At 36.1% G+C, this 20404-nt stretch overlaps 2 protein-coding genes and 1 long non-coding RNA gene across 12 annotated transcripts; 2 read left to right on the top strand and 1 right to left on the bottom strand.

The window, feature by feature from the left end:
* The first annotated feature begins 5261 nt into the window (after positions 1-5261).
* LOC117625089 (sulfate transporter 1.3-like) lies at positions 5262-12058 on the top strand. 9 transcript variants are annotated; one of them, XM_034356678.1, is made up of 17 exons: positions 5262-5681; positions 5832-5869; positions 5975-6078; positions 7293-7367; positions 7771-8127; positions 8245-8293; positions 8399-8606; positions 8752-8926; positions 9062-9127; positions 9216-9329; positions 9436-9552; positions 9645-9771; positions 10089-10375; positions 10463-10653; positions 11093-11178; positions 11280-11356; positions 11479-12058. In XM_034356678.1, exons 5-17 carry the CDS (start codon positions 7786-7788, stop codon positions 11620-11622), a joined length of 1983 nt encoding a protein of 660 aa, XP_034212569.1. In that variant the 5' UTR covers positions 5262-5681; positions 5832-5869; positions 5975-6078; positions 7293-7367; positions 7771-7785; the 3' UTR covers positions 11623-12058. The 9 variants fall into 9 exon arrangements, with proteins under 9 accessions (XP_034212569.1, XP_034212583.1, XP_034212607.1 ...); XM_034356692.1 differs by having other exon boundaries at positions 5262-5413; XM_034356716.1 differs by lacking the exon at positions 7293-7367.
* LOC117625145 lies at positions 7564-11572 on the bottom strand. Its single transcript, XR_004585418.1, has 3 exons — positions 11461-11572; positions 10013-10349; positions 7564-7759 (listed from the first exon to the last, which is right to left on the bottom strand). It is a non-coding gene; the product is annotated as an uncharacterized LOC117625145 (long non-coding RNA).
* Positions 12059-15783: 3725 nt separating the features above from the next.
* On the top strand, positions 15784-19331 carry LOC117614770 (tRNA modification GTPase MnmE). Of its 2 annotated transcripts, XM_034343709.1 has the most exons (9): positions 15787-16331; positions 16422-16560; positions 16706-16827; positions 16973-17176; positions 17262-17321; positions 17554-17692; positions 18226-18344; positions 18471-18695; positions 18902-19317. In XM_034343709.1, the coding sequence occupies exons 1-9, from the start codon at positions 15840-15842 to the stop codon at positions 19094-19096; spliced, it is 1695 nt and encodes a 564-aa protein (XP_034199600.1). In that variant the 5' UTR covers positions 15787-15839; the 3' UTR covers positions 19097-19317. The 2 variants fall into 2 exon arrangements, with proteins under 2 accessions (XP_034199671.1, XP_034199600.1); XM_034343780.1 differs by lacking the exon at positions 18471-18695 and having other exon boundaries at positions 15784-16331; positions 18902-19331.
* Positions 19332-20404: the final 1073 nt, after the last annotated feature.

Consider the following 20404-nt stretch of genomic DNA (forward strand, 5'->3'; position numbering starts at 1 on the left):
CTGCTGGTGCCCACCATGTGTTTAATTAAATATCTGAAAGAGACTTTGTAATATTCAATTTGATCTTCACATAAACTTGTTGTCTCCCAAAATTCTTTTAATAGTGTATCTCTATTTAATAAATATTCATGAGCTTTAATCCCCCTTATTTGGCATATGTCCTTTCTTAGTTTCTCAACTTATAATTTAATTTTGTTTTATTCAGATTTCACGTGTATTTATTCAAAGTTTCTCTCTTCCTGTCGACTAATGTAGATGGGTTCACGGACTCCTTGTACATGAATTTCCCTCACACACTTTTAACCTTTTAAATGTTGCCCCTTCCCTGAAAAATTCATAAGTCTGCCATTGCATATATATAGTGTGGAATGAAGCCTCTCTGACTGACCGACTATTTTGCAGATTGATCTCTTTTAGACCAGCTGTTAGCTGTACACAAAGTGGAAAAAATTTCATTAGATTTCAAATTTTTTTTTCCTTGTAAGCAAATGAATTTCATTAAATTCCATTCCTTGATTTTCCTGAATTATTATAATTGGGAAAAAAAAAAAAAACTTGGGGCTGTGAGAAAAGGAATTTAATTAAGGAATTCTTGTAGATATGTCACCTGAATTTATACCTAAGTTTCAATTTGTTACCTCAAAGAAAAATTTAAGAGAAATGTCACCTTAATTTTTCAAAATTTATGATTTATCATCTAACTTTAACATCATCCAATTATATTTACATTTTCAAGGAAAAAAAGAAAAAAAGAAAAAAGAGACATCTCTCTCCCTTTCTCTCCCACCCCAATGGCTTGCCGCGCCCGCCTAGCAACTTTAGGTAAGGTGGCAGTCTGTGTTGGGAAAGGCATCATGCTGGTCTCTTTCGAGTCCTGTTTTGCTTCTCCTTTTTTAGTCTGTTATTTGAGGCTTTGCCTCTTTTTGTTTGGGGGTCTATATTTGGAATTTCTATTTCAATGAACAATCACCTTTTGACCAAAACACATCGCATAGGACACCCCTCCCCCACCCCTCTTCTTTCTCTCTTAGTATGTATAAATTTTTTTATGGTGTTAATTGAGCATGTATGAAATTTTCAGATACCTAAAACTACTTAAGCTTCCCACCCAAAATCCAACCCCCTTCTTGTCTTCATAGTTTCATTAACTTACGACATTGCTTTCTCTTTTAGAATCTAAAGTTTGCTTGGTCACCATTTGTTATGTAGGCTACCAAATTGTTGGTTTGGTAGTTGTCTTTCCACAAATTCCAATATGCAAATGGGAAAATTCCAAAAAGAAAAAATAAGAAGAAAAAGGTGGGTCGAGAGGATTTGTGTGTGGATGAGGGTAGGTGTTCCATAGTAGAGAGAGTAGGAGGAAGGGGAAGAGAGAAGGAGGAATGGATGAAAGGGCTGTGAAAAGGGAAGGAGGAGTGGATTTCAAGGTGGGCGGGGTTGATTGGAGCTGTCGGTGACACACATGGGATGGGGAAATGTGAGAATTTTCAATTTTAATTGTTTAAAAGATATACAATTATTTTACTAGCCTCTCTGCACGCACTTCCACCCTTGTGAGAGGCTTTTTAAATAAAAATAAAAATAAATTTATTTTAGAATTAAAAAAGATAATGGGTAGTTGTGTTCCATTAAAATAGGATCCATTATCTGATTTTAATTTTTTTAATATGAAAAAGTGTGAATTTACCATATTATCCTCATTTAATTAATAATTTCAATTCTTAATGTTTGCATTAACCAATGACATTTTCTAGTATTTTGAATTTTTCACTATTCTCTGCATTTTGCTTTATATATATATATATAATAATTTTTTCATTTTTTAAAATACCCTTGAAAATGGAAAGACTAAAATACCCTTAAAAATGAATGGTGTTAAAGTCAGATGACGAGTCATGGATTTTGAAAAATTAAGGTGACATTTCTCTTAAATTTTTCTTTAAGGTGACAAATTGAAACTGATGTATAAGTTCAGGTGAAATTTTTACAAAAATCTCTTTAATTAATTTGAAAACTATTGTTATTGTCCAAGTTTAAGTCTAACATTGAAGTAGGCGACTCTACCCCATATGAAATACGCAACCCCATCTAAACGTTGGATTTTCTGAACCCACCTTTTTGAATTTTCATGAGACACTGGGTACAAATTCATTATAATTCAGAGAATGTGAAGGTAAAAAGTCACATTAGAAAGTTAGAAAATCCTAAAAAGACTTATAAGGAGTTGAGCTACTCTACCTATTGCTAATTAATTTTGGGTGGTCTCACATGTTTAGTAATACTTATATTTTGGTTTCTATATTTTTTCAAAGAAAAAGAAAAAGAAAATAGATTATAGATCAAGAACGCTGATATTCGAGAATAAAAATTTAAAACTATTGTAAACAATTTATACTATAAATTTTGATGCTAATTCAATCCATTGAAAATAGATGTTCTAAGTTGAAAAGCTCCATTCTATAAACTTCGGCCTTCTATTTGTCAAAAACTTTGACTTGAAACTTTTGGATTTTTATCTTCTATTATCTTCTGAAAAGCAAGTACCATTTCTTGACCGAAGAAAAAAACACAAGTACAGTTGAAAATAATCCTCTTTTATTTTATTTCCGTCGTTATTATTGTTTATTTTATTGTTAGGTGAGATATCAACTTCTCGAGAATAAGACAGAGAGCGACAGTTGTTTTCTCATGTCTGATTTTATTATTATTCGTTTATATAATTGAGAGAGAAGATTCTTCGGTTCTTTCCTGCTCGTCTTCTTTATTTAAAAATAAAAAACAAAAGATAATTAAATTGTTAATACACTTATCTGAGGCCAATGCATATATATTCGATGTTATCTCAAAAAAAAAAAAATAAATAAAATAAAGCCATTTCGAAATATAAATTAGTAGTTGTTCTTTAGTCAACATACTTCAAATGTCAACGCAGTTTGGCAGATAAATGTCTATGACAAAGGCAAAAAAAAAAAGATTCAAATTCATCGGTATCACCAACTGAAATTGTACCAAAAAGGAAACAAAAAATTATGAACTGAAAATGACTATGGCTAGCCAAAGAATAAGATGGAAAAATTGCATGTGTGCTACTAAACCTATTATAGACGCGTTCCAAAAATTGAACTTGAAAAGTACACAATCTAGCTCTCTCTCACACAAAAAAACACTTCTAGCAACGTTTTTCACTTTGAGGTGGGAGAAAACCATTGTTCTTCCTCCCTTTTCCCTTCTCCCCTCTTCTCTTCCCTCCTCTTCCTTTCTCTCTTCCTCCCTTCTCACTTTTTTACCCATTTTCAAAGACAGAAAGTTTCTCCTATTTGTCTTCGTTTTGTTATGATTTTCCTCTACTCAACACAGGTAGCTGCCTCTCAGCATTGGATCTCCACCTGGCTTCCGGCCTCGTATCTCCACCACCATCATTTTTGCGATTTTTCTTTTTTTTTTGAATAAATCACAGAGACTCTTTGAGTTTTCTGTGTAGTTTTCACCTCTTCTTTTGTGAGAGTTTTATTGTATGGTTTTTCCAAGCTTCATATATATATATATATATATATTTTATTGTTATGAGTTTGCAATCTTAGTTGGAATGCCTACGCCAAAATTTCTTCGATCATGCGTGATCGAGTGGAGGCGCACCAGATTGTCTTAGTTTTGATGTTAGATCGCTCTATTATTGTAATGGCCCTTATGTAACTAGTTTATATTTGCCCTTTATGACTAGTGGTTTTTTTGGTTGAATTATGAATACAATCCCATATTTTCTCAAAAAATAAAAAATTGTGTTCTATCATACTTACATACCTAACATGATCAATGTTTGTGCAAATTTCTCATGAGAGGATATTCGTGTGTAGATCCTTCACCTTTTGAGCTTCCTTTTCTCTATTTCTCGATTCCTGTAAAACAAATAAGAGTAAGAGACCACACTCGGGGGTGTTGCCCAAAGGCCTTCCAATGCCTAAGTTAGTTCAATTGGATCTTTGAGAAAAGATGCGGCAATAGCTAAACTGGACTGAGTTTTCTCTCAATGAGAGAGCCGAGTGGCCAGAGTCGTGTGATGGCACTTAGTCATGTGGGAAAGATGAGAGAGGGAGTGGCCGGCTGCAATAGAGGTGGTTGATGGCTAGGGAGAGAGAGAGAGAGAGGTTTCAACGGGTGTTCGAGTTAGGTTTCAGATTACCTTATGTGTTGAATGTGGCTATGTATTTATAGGGCTGGTGAGATTGAGTCAATTAAGGATTTTAATTAGAATCAAATCCCTAATTGATGATAATATCACCAAAATAAGATAATATTATAAATTGATGATATTATCTTTTAATTGCCGATTATATTTTCAAATAAAGATAATATCTCATATTTAAGATAATATCCCTATTTTTTGTACCAATTAATTGGCCAAATAAATGGGCTCAATTATTGAGCCCATTTATATTCTTCTTGTTCACGTGGTACCTTGTGATTGGAAGCCGGAATATTTGCTTCCGCAATCATTTAGCTATTTGTCTTATGATATTCTTCTTTTTTCTGTGAAAAAAAAAGTTTAGGGGAGGGAGAGAGGTATTTCTGTTTTCAATACTGAAGTGAGTCACAAATTCAAATTGCCTCTTTAGTTTATAAAATAAAATAAAATAAAAAATAAAAAACACATGGGTTAGTTGAGTTAGCCAAGTCATTTATCCCATCCCTTTATACTCAAATTCAAATATCCCTTTCTGCAAATTAGATTAATGTAAAGCAAATTAGACTATCACTTTTTTTTTTAAAATATTAAAAAAAAAAGGAAAAAATATATATAAACACACTTATAGAGTTCGTATGTATAATTTATATCGTAATTAGTTCTATATGCATCACAACTGTCTAAACAAATTGAAGGTTAAATTAACATTAAAAAAATGACGAGAGATGAACGTTACCTAGTGACGTATGTTTTTTTATTTTCCGGAGAATAAGTGATATATAGTATATAAAATATAATTATCTAATAACCATGCTTACCCAAAATGACTCCAGATGATCAAATGATACTAATTATCAATCCCAATGTTCCTAGTCAACCACTGGCGAAAAGTCCTCCTTCAATATGCCACATCCCGAACCTAGCCTCACAAACGTCCCTGTTCTACTTCCCCCGCGCCGGGCGGGGCCCACTCCGAAGAAAAATTGAAATCGAGGATAAGAAAACACGGGCGCAGGAAGGGCTTTGAATTTGAGACGTTTCTCTACGAAAGAAACGCAAAAACAAACAAAAAACGTTTCTTTTAAAGTAAGGGAAAAGCAAAACCCAGCAGCCAAACAAGTCGTTTCTTCCTTTATCTTCCATTTTGAAGCGTGGCAGTTCCGTAAATATCGAGCCCCCAGTTGACTCCTCAACAAACGTGTTCCCAAAATTCAACAATACCAATAGTAGGTCCAATAATACAACTCCAATTTGTGTGAACCAATGTGAATTGGGTTTCTAGATTTTTTTACCAAAATATAAAAGATTTCATGTTGTCCTGGTGGCTTTAACTTCAGCTTTGTAATTTTTGGGGACCCTCCTAGCTGCTCAGTTTGGTACTTTGGTTACATAATTTTCTCGGCAACCAAACAAGTTCCCTATTTTACTGGGGCTTCCCTTTTTTGGGGGACTTTTTCTTTTTGTTAAACAATGCCTGAACACTGAACAGGTGGTACAGGTATGGAGTTCCACGATCAATTTTTGGGTACATTGAACCTAGACAAAAACAAAGCTGGGTTTTTTTTTTTTTTTTTATCAATCTAAATCTTCCTCTTGTGGTTCTTCAAAGATTGCCCATTATTTATAAATTGAAAATTTTTGTTCCCAGAAACATGAGGACCGTTGAGTGTGGGAAAGAAAGAGAAGGTGGGGAACTCATGCTGGGTTCTGCCTTTTTGTGCATATTATACAGTAATTTTTTTAATGCAATATTTTATTAATTTGTTTGATTCTTTTGCCCTTTTTGGACAGGAGTTTTGAGCTCAAGTGCATTTTTTCAGAAAGGAAGACCTTTTGGATAGGTGTAATTGTACCCCCCCACTATCAGTGGTTTTCATGAGAAGCATATGTAGGAGGTAAGAGAGACTCTGATTTAGACTTTATTCTCCATTCCAAATACATATATGCAATTTGGAAAAAGACCCAGCACCCAAAAAAAAACAAAGAGAGAAGAAAAAACAATGTCTTGTAGATCTTTGGTTCATATTTATTATCATCTGTTTCTGATTTTATTCTTTCTGCAATCTGTTAAACTAAACTTTTGAATGAGCAATGTATGAGGAAACCGTGAACAAGAAAGATTCTGATTAAAGAGTTTTATTGTGGTGATGTTAATATCAAAACCAAATAGTTTATAGATTATTATGCAGTTCAATAGAATTGGTCAAGTTGGCTTTTAAGGAATTCCAAAGTGGCATAATTGATTCTTGAAATTTTGTGCAGATTTAGAGATAGAGTAGGGTTTTAATCCTTTTTGTGAATAGCATATTTCCTCTGTGACACTAGTTTTAAAGTTAAAGCCTTGGATGCTGGTGCTTCTATTGTTTCATATCAGCATCAATCAACATTGTGATTGTAATTTCAACTTAGTGTGAAAAATTCAATATATAAAATATTTTTTTTTTTTTTTTTAAAGTATGCATTTAGCTGTCTATAACAAGGTGTATTGCTTTATCAACAACTCGGCCTCTTCTCTCAATGAAGATCGGTAACCCTTTTATTTCTTCCCTCCCTTCTTACATTCTTTTCCATTTTGTCTCTGTTCAGTCAAACCCTTTTGTTGTCCTCGCAAAATTCTCAACATTAGGTGAAAAGCAAGTTGGGCCATAGGTTTACTGCACCAGAATAACAGGGGTTTACCTCAAAATGGGACCATAAATAAGAATTTGATTCTATATTTTCTGTTTTTTTCTTTTAAGACACCAAACATCTACTTCTTGACTTGTAGTGTTTGTTGGGATGGACTTAAGGTCGAAAAACAAGGCCTACTAAATAATTAAAGAGAATGGATATATGCTTCTGGTTTTCTAGCTGCTGCCATCCGTGCACTTAAGTCAGCACCATATTTCAATTTCAGTATTTGAAAACATATTATACTCCTAAGCACTACAATTGTGGAAGAAATGATGATGATTTTGCTCACATCAATCACCAGAAATTGAATAATCAAACCGTCGGCTGGTTGGGATTGAAACTTTTTTTGCTAAACTTTGTTGTTAATTTTGTATTTGTCATGTAAGAGATCCAGATTCAAACCTTAATGCGTTTTTTGTGCTTGTGACTTTTTCAGCTTGAAAAGTTTGACCAGAAGTCCTTTTTAAGTGCTTATATAAGGAAGAGCTTCTTAGCTTCCTTCAGCATTCACGTAAGCCCTGTGTGTACTTTCAAACAATTATTTGCGCAAAGCCTTGTCTGACATCCATTCTTTTCATTGGGTTAGATTCAGTTTCTATAACTATCACTTTTGGCTTACAAGTTTTGTTTCTTAAGTGCTGTCATATTATTAGCCATGGATTCTTTTGAGATATGTGCATTAACTGAATAGGTCTTCACTCAGAAAAATATTCCCATGAACTAGTTGATTAATCACCATCTTTAAAACGTTGAAGGTAGAGGGTGTCAAAAAAATACCTTCTGCATGCAACTAGAAACTGCTCCTAGTGGTTTATTTCAGCCCTTCACACTTTTGCTCCATCATTTTGTTTAAAAATAGGAGTATGTTCTTATCTGTCTGCACATGATTTATTTTGCTGTTTCCTGCATTACAGGTGAACTGATCATTCATGGCTTCAGTTCATTCAAACAACGAAGAACTTGAAACGAAAGAGATGGACACTAGAAGTATGTCATCTTCGCGCAATCATTCACAGGGCACACCTTACATTCACAAAGTAGGACTTCCCCCAAAGCAAAAACTCTTCAAGGAATTCACAAACACCATCAAAGAAACATTCTTTTCAGATGATCCTCTAAGGCCCTTCAAGCATCAGCCAAAGTCGCGAAAGTTCATCCTTGGCGTGCAGGCCATCTTCCCCATATTTGAATGGGGGAGAGGATATAATCTGTTGAAATTTAGGGGGGATCTAATTGCTGGGCTGACTATTGCTAGTCTCTGCATCCCTCAGGTAACTTAGCAGCTTAATGGATGAACAGATAGAAGGGAACAATAAAAGAATAGCTAATTTATGTCATTTTCCATTTTCATGGTTGGTTCTAATGATTGTTCTCAACTGGAAAATCAGGACATTGGCTATTCAAAACTTGCAAACTTGGCTCCCCAGTATGGATTGTGTAAGTATCTATGCTACTCAACAACACCTTCCTCTCTTATGACTGATTTCCTTAGATATTGTTGTGAGACTGAGACTTCTCTTCTGTTGTTCCAAACCTTTACAGACTCGAGCTTTGTTCCACCGTTGATCTATGCTATCATGGGCAGCTCAAGAGATATAGCCATCGGACCTGTGGCTGTGGTGTCTCTCCTGTTGGGTACCTTGCTCCAGAATGAGATTGACCCCACAAAAAATCCAGAAGATTACCGGAGGCTGGCGTTCACGGCTACCTTCTTTGCTGGGATCACCCAAGCTACCCTTGGGATTTTGAGGTAATTGTCTACTTCAGCTTTCTGATTCTTAAAGGGAAGTTACATCTTAATTGTTTCTTACCTTAATTCTTATTCTATCTCTGAAAGCGTTTTAGCTTTCCGTTCTTAGTGGATAATATTATTCTGGTTTTCTATTTGTTATCAGGATGGGGTTCTTGATTGATTTCCTATCTCATGCCGCCATTGTTGGATTTATGGGCGGAGCTGCCATCACAATTGCACTCCAACAGCTTAAGGGTTTTCTTGGCATAAGGAAGTTCACAAAGAAAGCTGATATTGTCTCTGTAATGCAATCAGTATTTCAGTCAGCCCATCATGGGGTAAGCTCTATCTACCTCTCTAACTCATTTGTTTATGTATTTTTCCACTAGGATCTGAAACCTGAAACATCAAGTTTTTCTTTTTGACTCACTACAACATCAAGTTACTGAATCCTATATGACAAAATTTTGCAGTGGAACTGGCAGACAATGGTCATTGGAGCATCATTTTTAACGTTTCTTTTGTTTGCCAAATATATTGTAAGAATTCCCAAACTTTGCCGCTATTTTCTTAATATGATTCAAGCTTGTTAGTTCTTGTCTGATTTTCACATGTTTTGGGGAGCAGGGAAAGAAGAAGAAGAATCTCTTCTGGGTCCCAGCAATTGCCCCGCTGATATCGGTTATCCTGTCCACCTTTTTTGTGTACATAACTCATGCAGAAAAGAATGGGGTTGAAATTGTAAGTCCCTATGTTATAATCTTCTCTTCCTGGTTTCTCATATTATTATAGTACTTCTGATTGGCAGTTACCAGAAGCAATACTAATGGTTTATCTATGTATGAAGGTGAGACATATCGAAAAAGGAATCAATCCTCCATCTGTGAATGAAATATTTTTTACCGGGGACTATCTCGCGAAGGGTTTTAAGATTGGTGTTGTGGCTGGGATGATAGCATTAACAGTGAGCAATCTCATAACCCATTTCCTCTTACCAAGAGAAAAATTGATATCTCTTTTTGTATCTAACACTTTCTTATTGGCGTGAATTGTCAGGAAGCTATAGCAATTGGAAGAACTTTTGCTACCATGAAGGACTACCAACTAGATGGAAACAAAGAAATGGTAGCTCTAGGAACCATGAACATTGTTGGCTCAATGACTTCCTGCTACGTGTCGACAGGTGAGAAGAAAGTACCATTTAAATTATATAAATTAGATACTATTTGGACAGTGATGAACACCAATACCAATAATTAGGAACGCATATTTGTGTCGTAGTCTCTTGTTCTAAGCTTCTAGCCGGCTAAGATATTTTTTAATGCAAAAGTTTGACAATTAAAAACTTTGAAGATGGATTATAAATATATAGTTAATGCATAATACTTTGAAGATGATACTCCAGGGTTAAGTAATAAGCATACCTGAAACCTTGGAACGTAGTACCTAGCGGGACATGTGACTAAGGACATGGAACTGATTAATTGCTCGTACTTGCAGGTTCATTCTCTCGCTCGGCAGTGAACTACATGGCAGGCTGCCAAACTGCAGTCTCTAATATTGTGATGTCCTGTGTTGTTTTCCTGACCTTGCAATTCATTACACCTCTTTTTAAGTACACCCCAAATGCCATTCTCGCTGCCATCATTATATCTGCTGTGATCAACCTAATCGACTTCCAAGCAGCAATCCTTATATGGAAGATTGATAAATTTGATTTTGTGGCTTGCATGGGAGCCTTCTTTGGTGTAATCTTTGCATCTGTTGAGATAGGCCTCTTAATAGCGGTATAAATCATCATTGTTAACTACTTTGTGTTTCCAATACTATCATGCAGAGATCAGTGATACAAGTTAACATATATTTGTGTCCAGGTCTCAATATCATTCGCTAAAATCCTCTTACAAGTTACCAGACCACGGACTGCAATACTTGGGAAGATTCCTAATACAACTGTGTATAGAAACATCCAACAATATCCAGAAGCAACCAAGGTTCCAGGCGTTATGATTGTGAGAGTTGATTCTGCAATTTACTTTTCCAACTCCAACTATATTAAGGAGAGGTACATATGCTCTCTCTGTATCCTTGGTTCAATTAGTTCTTTGTGGTAATTCTTAAGTGTTAAAAAAAAGGTAATTCTATGACCTGTCATCTATATAAAGGCAACTTCTGACTGCCTTAAATTGACAGCTGATCTAAATTCATTATGATTAAAAGAATCATAGATTGAGGGAGTTCCCACAGGGAGATAAGTGTTAAAAGGAGAAAAGGAGAGAGCATATTTTCCTTTGGCTGTTAAAGATTAAACTGTTAATGAGCTGTTTCTTCGAATTATTAAAGATTTTGTACTCAAAGTATGGTGTATATAAGTCATGTTAGTTCTGGTAGTGTACATGACCTTTACATAGAAAGAACCTAGAAATAGTCTGAATTTGATTTTTACAATCTTTTTAGTCATACTGCCAGTCCTCTGGTGCTGAAGTTCAACTTCCTAATTGCAGGATATTGAGATGGTTGGCGGATGAAGAAGAACTGCTAAAAGAAGCATACCTACCAAGCATTGAGTTTTTGATAGTTGAAATGTCACGTAAGCAGTTTTCTGATCTTTAAAACCAAACAGCTTATAGGGTGATTCATCACTCTTGGTTTCATAAACTCGTTTCTCACGGTGTCTTGTGTTTGCTGCAGCTGTGACTGATATCGACACCAGTGGCATTCATGCCCTAGAAGAGTTGCATAGTAGTCTCCGAAAGAGAGACATTCAGGTAAATCACATGCATGCTTAAATCATCTTATGTCATCTTGTACTTCAGTTGACAAAAATCACACTGCTATTGTATGCGATATGAATTGGTTCAAGTTGCCTTACCTCCAAATTGCCCTGCAGCTTGTTCTTGCAAATCCTGGTCCAGTGGTGATTGATAAGATTCATGCATCCCACGTCGCAAACTTGATCGGCGAAGACAGGATTTTTCTCACGGTTGCAGAGGCTGTCTCGTCCTGTTCTCCAAAATTGGTGGAAGAAGCTTGAGATCAAAATGGAACGTGATTGTTGTTTGAGAGAGAAATGGGATGCACAAGTATGCACTTTTGAATTGGAGGCGCAGTTGAGTAGTGCATGGTGGGGAATCAAATTATGAAAGTGGTTTGGCGTGCCTGGGTCCAATGCAAGTAAAAAGTAAAAGATAACAACATAAAAGGTGCACCATGGTGCACTCCAAGCGATAAAGGGTGTTTAAAATACAGAAAAATGTGCATAGAATGAGAATCTAACTGTTGAGTCTCTCTCTCTCTCTCTCTCTCTCTCTCTCTCTCTCTGTAGTTTTGATTTCTAGCTCACTGCCTTGTATCCCCGACGTATTGAAGAAATTTGATAAAATGCATTTTGCATTCTTACTTTTGGCAAATATCTAGTGCCAACACTCTTGTTTTTGTTGTTAAATATAGATTTGTATACTTTTCTTTTACATGGGCAAGAGTTCAAGAGCATGGATGTTACAGCCTTTCTGGCTAAATGGTGTTGTTTTTCAGTTTATACTAAAACTGTTACTTGAAAAAAAAAATAAAGGGAAGAATTAAACTTAGCTCAGGTGGTTAAGAGCATTTATCTCTCCACTCGAAGTCGTAGGTTCAATTTCTCCCTCCCCCAATATAGCTTGTTTATATATAAAAAAAAAATTAACAAAAAACCCTAGGCTGTTAGTCACTATTACTATTAGGCTAATGCTCTACACTTAACACCATACTTGCAAGGTTTCAAAACTTACCACTATATATACCTATATAATTAGACACTTAGCTCAACCAGTGAGGGACTAGTATTGGTCAACACATAAAAACCATCCCCAACATACACATCTTTGCATTTGAGCTCTATAAGCAATTATTTGACTAGGCAATTAGCCCAGAAGGTGATAGAAATGAGAATTAAACCCCAACTCAGTCCAACCCATATAAATACTGGGAGCCAAAATGTAAATATTGGTTGCCAAACTGGACTAGAAAATGGGTTTGGCCAAACTACCAATGGGTCAGCAAAAAATGCAAATTGTTTCATTAGACGGTGGGCTTCTACCTGTGCTTGGGATTTCTCTGTTACTTTATTATGCTTCCACAGGAAATAGGTGAAGAACTAACCTGGAGCAGAAGCTTTTCCAACCAAGCTAGATATATGTCGCAATATTCCTGTGTTTCCAAATGGCATGAGAATATTACACTATCTGCATAAAACCTAAAATACATCTAATCTCAACAAAAAGAGAAAAAAAAAAACAAAAAACAAAAAAACTTCAATCAACTGTCACCTGAACCCTTTAATTTGGAAATGGGTAGGGGTGGACTCACTCATTATTGAATCGCATGTTGAAGTTTTGAGATAATTAGGTGACCAGAAACTAAAAGAATAAAGATCATGAAACTTGAAAAGAACTCATTTCTCATGATTTTTTTGCTTGTTTTGCAGGCTTTACTGAATGCATAAGTCACTCTGTGTAATGTCTACAATATTCATTTTCTAATTTATTGCAGATACATGCTTTGAATCAAACCAAATTGCCTTACCTGCATGCTCTGAAGAATTCTGGCAAGCTATTTTGCTCCACTTTTTCAAAATCTGGTTGCAGGGCAAGGACAAAATGAAATTTCCTCCCAAACTTGTAGGAGCTCTCTCTCTCTCTCTCTCTCTCTCTCTCTTATTTAACCAAATTGCTGGAACAAGCTTGATGAAATTGGAAAGTGTAGTTGGTGTCATCAGAGAAATTAAATAAGACATGGAAGAAGAGAGTGTGGTATCTAGTCTATATATGGATATTGGAATAAGGAATAAGAAAGAAGAACAGGTCCAGTTAAGTGATGGGAGAAAAGTGCGGCAGCAGGTAAATTAAGTGGAGAGTGGGATCCTCCTCATCCCCAAAAACTAGTGATAATCCTAATAAAATATAAAAAAACTAGAAAGAGGAAGATGATTTTGCACTTTGCATAAGGGATAAGATTGTGGCTTTGAAGTATCAGAATCCTTATAATCTCTATGCTGACATTGCACCTTGGAAATTTCCCAATATCCCTTCTTCAAGCCAAGTTCTCATTTGTGCTATTGACTCCATGGCCAAGCCTTAATTAAATATGATCCAACACCCACCAGCATGTAATTGGGTTAATTAGCTAGCTTATCATATCTTAATAAACAATTATATTAAACAAGTGATGCCACATTTTCAGTTTTATAAACCATATTTATAAAGAATGATGACACAAGCAGTTTGGCAGGGTGAATGCAAGTGCTTTTTTATTTTTTTCCAGAGATTTGGGCACAAGGGAACAAGAGGATTTGGTTAGGCTGTTGGATTTGGATGAATGTAGATGCAAAGGAAGCTATATTCATTTCTGGGTTGATTCAAATTATGAGAAAAGTCTTGGGATATAAAGCGAGGGTATTTTTGCAGCACAAGATACTATTCTTTTATGTCTTTCTTTAAAAGATATGATTCTCTCAGGTGGTATTTCAGGTAGAAAAGAACCTTGCTGTTATTTGAGAAGTAAACCTAAAAAGAATGTGTTCAAGATTTTGTGGAAAGGAGAAATCCTAGCTTTGAACATTAGTAAGTTATATGGAATTATGCAATGCTCCACTACTGCTGCTTAACAGCTGTTAGACTACTTTGTGAAGAAATTGAGCTCCCATTTCCACCCCACCTAAAATCCTCCACTATATTCACTTGGACAAAAAGCTATAGAAACTCAACTTTTTCACATTAGGTGGGTTTTGCACCAATCCAACAATGTCAAAGGTATTGCTGAATTGAATTCTAAAGCATTTGTTCTTCACGTACGAGTCAATATCCTAAACTTTGGTATTTCTTTTTACCAAAGAAAAGGAAAAAGTTTAGTACGGTGTATTTTTATATGGTGCCCTTCCCATAAATAAGGGATAATCATCAATTTTTTTTATGTATAAACTTGATCATGAGTAAAACTTATGGTGTATTTATTAATAAGGAATTGAAATTCTCATCAGAAAGTGAATTCTTACGGAGGATTCCTGTATTTATTTTTACATCAAAGAATTAAAAAGTAAGTGGGGCCCATGCAAAATTAGGAATTGAATTCTTGATTTTGAAGTATGAATTGAATTCTTAATTTTGAAGGAATTCAATTTTTGGATGGGATGTGGTAATCTAATTCCCGAAGAATTAACCTATTAGGAAGTCATATTTTTTATCTATTATATCTTCACAAAAATTTCAAAATTTCAAAATTATAGATAAATTAATAATTTTTTAAATGACTTATTAAAGTCATGATATTATAATATCAAGTCATAATATAAAATATATTATATATATTATAATTGCCATCTAATTTAACCCAACAACAAGGACATTTTAGTACTTAGTACCACTTATGCTCCAATTCCATAAGTGGTACTAAGTACAACTTCAATAGGAATCCAGAATCTAATTCTTCTCAATTTCACTCATCCTCAATTCAATTCATTTTCAATTTAATTCCCCCTAATTCAATTATAGATTAGTAAACATGTCATTAATGGTACCTATATCATCGTGTTAGGTCATATGATGATAGACATATAATGAGAGAAATAGTCACATAAGAGAAAAACTTTGATGTAACTGAATTCTTGCTAATCAAAATTCCATTTCATGGTAAAAAAGAACCCAATAAACCTAACTGTTATTGCACCGAACATTAACCATTGATGGCCGAAACATAACTATTGCGTACTACCAAGATATGCAAGTTTTTCTCTTCTCCTAGATTACAAACTCCCCAAGTTAACTTGGATAAGGAATGGGAGATGATGATTGATGATGACTTCCCCTTTTCCATATTGTCCTCTCTAAAAAGAGGGAGAAGTGTGCAAATTGATCATGATTAGTGACGTAGACTCCACAACTCATGGGCCCATTTTGGAGAAATACTTTCATGGAATAAAGATAACATTGTTTTGCTATCCCGTCAATCATGTTGTATGATAACTTTTCCACTTGGTATATCGTGATTGATTGGAATAGCAAAACAATGTTATCCCCATTTTACACAAATTTTTCTGCTCATCATGGACTTTTAGTGGGCCCACTTAATCCAATTTGGGCTCATATAGAATTAAGCCAAGGCCCATGCTTGTGGGTTGGTGGATTTGATCAACCCACCCAATCCAATTCTACGATTAGAAAACTAGCGGAGTTCAAAAGACTCGGAATCGCCGTTGACCCGAAAACAAAGACATCAATGGCTCTGCTCTCCACTTTCAGCTTCCGCCATTTTCTGCACAGAAGCCCCAAACTGAAACCACCACTATTCGCCATAGCTTCCACTTCACTCTCTCTTCTCTCAATCTCCCATCTGACCCCCAAGCGTCTCAAACTCCACCCTCGCTCCCCACTCTGTTTACCCTTATGCCACTGCTCTTCTTTCAGTAGCTCTTGCCCAGAAAAGACCCAGCCTCAAACGCTGCTTCTCAGCAAAGACGAGCGATTAGCGAGTGGGTCCCGGCAGCTGGAGACCACCACCACAATCGCGGCAATCGTGACGTCACTGGGGGGACCACCTGGCGCGGTTGGGATTGTGCGGCTGTCGGGTCCGTCTGCGGTGGCCATTGTTGGCCGCGTGTTCCGTCAGACGAAGAAGAAGAGGAAGAAGACAGTGGGCACGTGGCGGCCCACCAGCCATGTGGTTGAGTACGGCGTCGTTTGCGACTCCAACGGCAATGTCATCGACGAGGTACTGTACTTTTCAATTTCACTTTCACTGAATGGAGTTGAAATTTGAATTCTGTGAATGATACAGGACATGGGTTTTGGTTGCTTTCAGGTTTTGGCTGTGCCTATGTTGGCCCCAAGGTCTTATACGCGTGAAGACGTGGTTGAGCTTCAATGCCATGGAACCCAAGTGTGCCTCAATCGCGTCTTGAGAGCTTGTGTAGAAGCTGGAGCAAGGCTTGCCGAACCAGGTCGTTATTTTTAGCTCAGAATGTTTTAACTTCGGGAATTTTAGCTTGAAATTTTTGAGCTTTTGGCATTTTAGCTTAATTTTTGAACTTTTGGAATACAAGTAAACGAAAGACTAACGATGTGTGCTTTGGTTTTTCCTTTCAGGTGAGTTTACTCTGCGTGCATTTCTCAATGGCCGCTTGGACCTAACTCAAGCTGAAAATGTTGACAAGCTCATTTCGGCTAAGTCCGTAGCTGCAGCAGATGCAGCACTGGCTGCAATTCAGGCATGTGTCTTTGTTTGTCTGTATAATTTATACGTTCCTGCTTTCTGAAACTGGTTGCTACTAATATTTATGTGAGCCTTACTTGGGGTAAATGATAATTAACCCGGAAATTGTTTTTTTTTTAAAAACATTTGAACCTTGACAGGGTGGCTTCTCTTCCATGGTAAAAACTATAAGAGCTCAGTGCATTGAGCTGCTTACAGAAATTGAAGCCCGTTTGGATTTTGATGATGAGATGCCACCACTTGATACGAACCAAGTTGTGATGAAAATAAATTCCATGTCAGAAGATGTTGAGAGTGCTCTCGAGACAGCCAATTATGACCAACTTCTGCAATCTGGAATACAGGTGCAGTTTTCAAAATGGATTTCTCATTCTCACATTTTCTTCCTCATTTGGCTTTGCTTTATGACATTCTAAATACAATTTGCAGATAGCAATTCTCGGCCGTCCAAACGTTGGGAAGTCAAGTCTCCTCAATGCATGGAGCAAAGTATGTGGTGGCAGTTTTAGTATTTCGTTTTTTTTTTTTTGGGGAAGGGGTTGATTGCCATTAATTCCTACATGAGTCCTTATTTGCTTAATGAATTGCTGGAGTTATGCAGCATCAATAACATCTCGAGTATTGGATGTATTTAGGATCCCATTAAAATATTTTGTTATGTTTAGTAATTACTTGATGTATGAGATGTTACTGACTGCCACTTTTTTATTTTAGCGTGCAGACTGAGAGAGCAATAGTTACAGAAATTGCTGGCACCACTCGAGATGTGGTTGAAGCCAGTATTACAGTTCATGGCATTCCTGTGACCCTTCTTGATACAGCTGGCATCAGAGAAACCAATGACATTGTGGAGAAAATTGGTAAGGCTATCCGTCTTTGTACAATCTCGATGTGTAGAGATCTTGGGTTGATTTCATGCCAGATGCACAAGAAGCCAAGTTCACCTCATATCTAGGTTTCTTTTCCATTAGCATAAGATTTTGGTTATTTTCAATATTGATCCTTTTGAACTAGTAGGGCCATTGGGAATTAGTGAAATAACTCATTTTCTTCTGTGTTGAGTTTGTTGTCATGAGATCCCTCAAGAATCTGCATTGCCTTATGAACTTGTTTTAACACAGCACGTTTACAGTTCTGATTTTGTATTGAAAACTTTACTAGTTTAGTAGTTTAATTGTTTACATTCCATGCATTTATCTCATAGAGTTTGGTGATTTAAACCACAGACCAGTTGCCCAAGTGAAATGTTGATATTTTTCAGAGACAACCAATGATATGTTTTGTTTTAGATTTGTTCTGTTTTGAGGAATGATATGCTTATTGGTTGATGTATGGTGACCCTATCTAGCATTGGGTTTGCGTATCTGAATTTCCTTGACTGTCTTTATCACAGGTGTGGAGAGGTCTGAAGCAGTTGCTATGGGTGCTGATGTTATTATTATGGCAATATGTGCTCTTGATGGCTGGACTCCAGAAGACTCCGAACTTCTTAATAGAATTCAATCTAATAAGGTTTCCTTTCACTCTCTGTATCATATAATATGCACATCTCCTTTTGTTTATCAATCATTCTGTTTGATTATGCAAATTTACGCCTAGGATATACAATAAATTGTTGTTTTCTGTCTGGTATTACAGAAATCAACTGGATCTTCCACCCCAATGATCCTTGTAATTAACAAAATAGACTGTGTTTCATCTGATTGCATGGAGTGGGTTAAAAAATATATCAATTCATTCAGTAAGCATGTTTTGACATCTGCTGTCACTGGTCAAGGAATCCAAGGTTTAGAGACGGCAATATTAGAGATTGTCGGTCTCAACAAAAATTCTGTGGGGAGCCGCAGATGGACTGTAAACCAGGTTAGCTACCTATACATCAGCATGTGTGTTTGGTTTTTTCCTTCCATAATTGCGTTGTTATCTCTTGTTTACTCAGATTTGAAGGTAGAAAATGCATTCACTTTGGTTCAGATTAATCCTTTGACTAGTCCTATGAGAATATAAAAAAATTATCTCATGATTAGCAGTTGATTCATTGTTGTATTAAAATTTTGATGAATCATCAGAGACAATGCGAGCAGCTTGTTCGAACCAAGGAGGCCCTCGTGAGGTTGAAATCCTCAATAGAAGAGGAAATGCCTTTGGACTTCTGGACAATTGATTTGAGGGATGCGGCAATCGCCCTTGGTCAGATAAGTGGAGAAGACATTTCAGAGGAGGTTTTGTCCAACATTTTTGGCAAGTTCTGTATTGGTAAATAGAATATGGCTAAACAAAAGTTTGAACCATAGAGAGATTTGTAGCACGTTAGATTCGACAGGATGAGGTAGAAAACTTTTTCTTAGCCGAGTTAAAATTTCGTTATGCTTTTCTCCATTAAAACACTTCAGCCTGATTCTGCCCCATTCTCTTCTCCTTGGAATGTAATATGCACAGTAGAAAAGTTTATAAGATATTTTTTTAATGAAATTTCCAATGTTAATTTTGCTTGCGGCAGTGCCGAATCATTTGTTGTCTGTAATGTCTATCTAAGATTCGAAGAAATGGTGCAAATAGGGTCAATGTGGGATCTTAGCTTTCGGCTCTGCCATTAAAACAAGGTCATCTTGGGATAATTGACCATAAAATATTATAAATAATCAAGAGAGTGTATCGGGACATGAAAGGCCATCAGCAATGGCTTTAGAAGTCCTGAATACAACAAAGCAATGTCACCATTAAAATGCCCTTTTGGACGGCAAATAGTATAGATGATAAGAAAAGCCTTGCGTCTGCAAGAACAACAAATGAGACGGCTGTCACTCAAAACCAACCCAGAAAAATACATAACCAAGCCACCATATATATATATATATATATATATATTCATTGATCTGAAATCTTTCACAAAGGAAATTGTAAGCCTCTAAAACGAAATGTGTTTCAAAATAGGAAGAGAATTGACCAAGGAGGAACTTAAAGAGAGAGAAAAGAAAAGGAAAGCTATAGAGAAGGAGAAAAAGAAAAGAGAAGAAAAGGAGGAGAGAGAGAAGGAGAAGAAGAGGCAAGAACAAGAGGAGACGAAGAGGAAAAAAGAGAAGGAGAAGAAGAAGCGTGAAGAGTTGAAAAGAAAAGAAAAAGAGAAGGCAAAAATGAAGCACAAGGTGAAGAAATAATCGAGTGACTGGCATTGACTGGCATTTGCAATCCCCATCCAAGTTCTTTTATTTTATTGAGAGCTGTTATTGGCATTTTTTTTGGGTTGAAAGAAGTGTTATTGGCACTCTAAAATACATTTTACACTCATTTGTTTTTCCCAGAGTGTTCAATTTCTTCTCCCCTTTTATGCATACTTGAGTAGTTTCATTAAACTTTGTATCCGTCTAAATCCGAATCCGAGTCGTGTGACAAATTCAAGGCTTATAATGTACCCTTTTTCTGTTTTTGGGAAAAACATTCATGGTACTCCTTGGATTTGAGTTTTGTTAGATTTTGAGATGAATTACGTTGTTACTTTTAACTTAAAATGAGGCTGAAATAGTGAGATCAAGCTTTGGAAGGATCTTTTCAGCACCCCATGCATAAAAAAT

The sequence above is a fragment of the Prunus dulcis genome, chromosome 1 (assembly GCF_902201215.1).
Source record: "Prunus dulcis chromosome 1, ALMONDv2, whole genome shotgun sequence".
NCBI lineage: Eukaryota > Viridiplantae > Streptophyta > Magnoliopsida > Rosales > Rosaceae > Prunus > Prunus dulcis.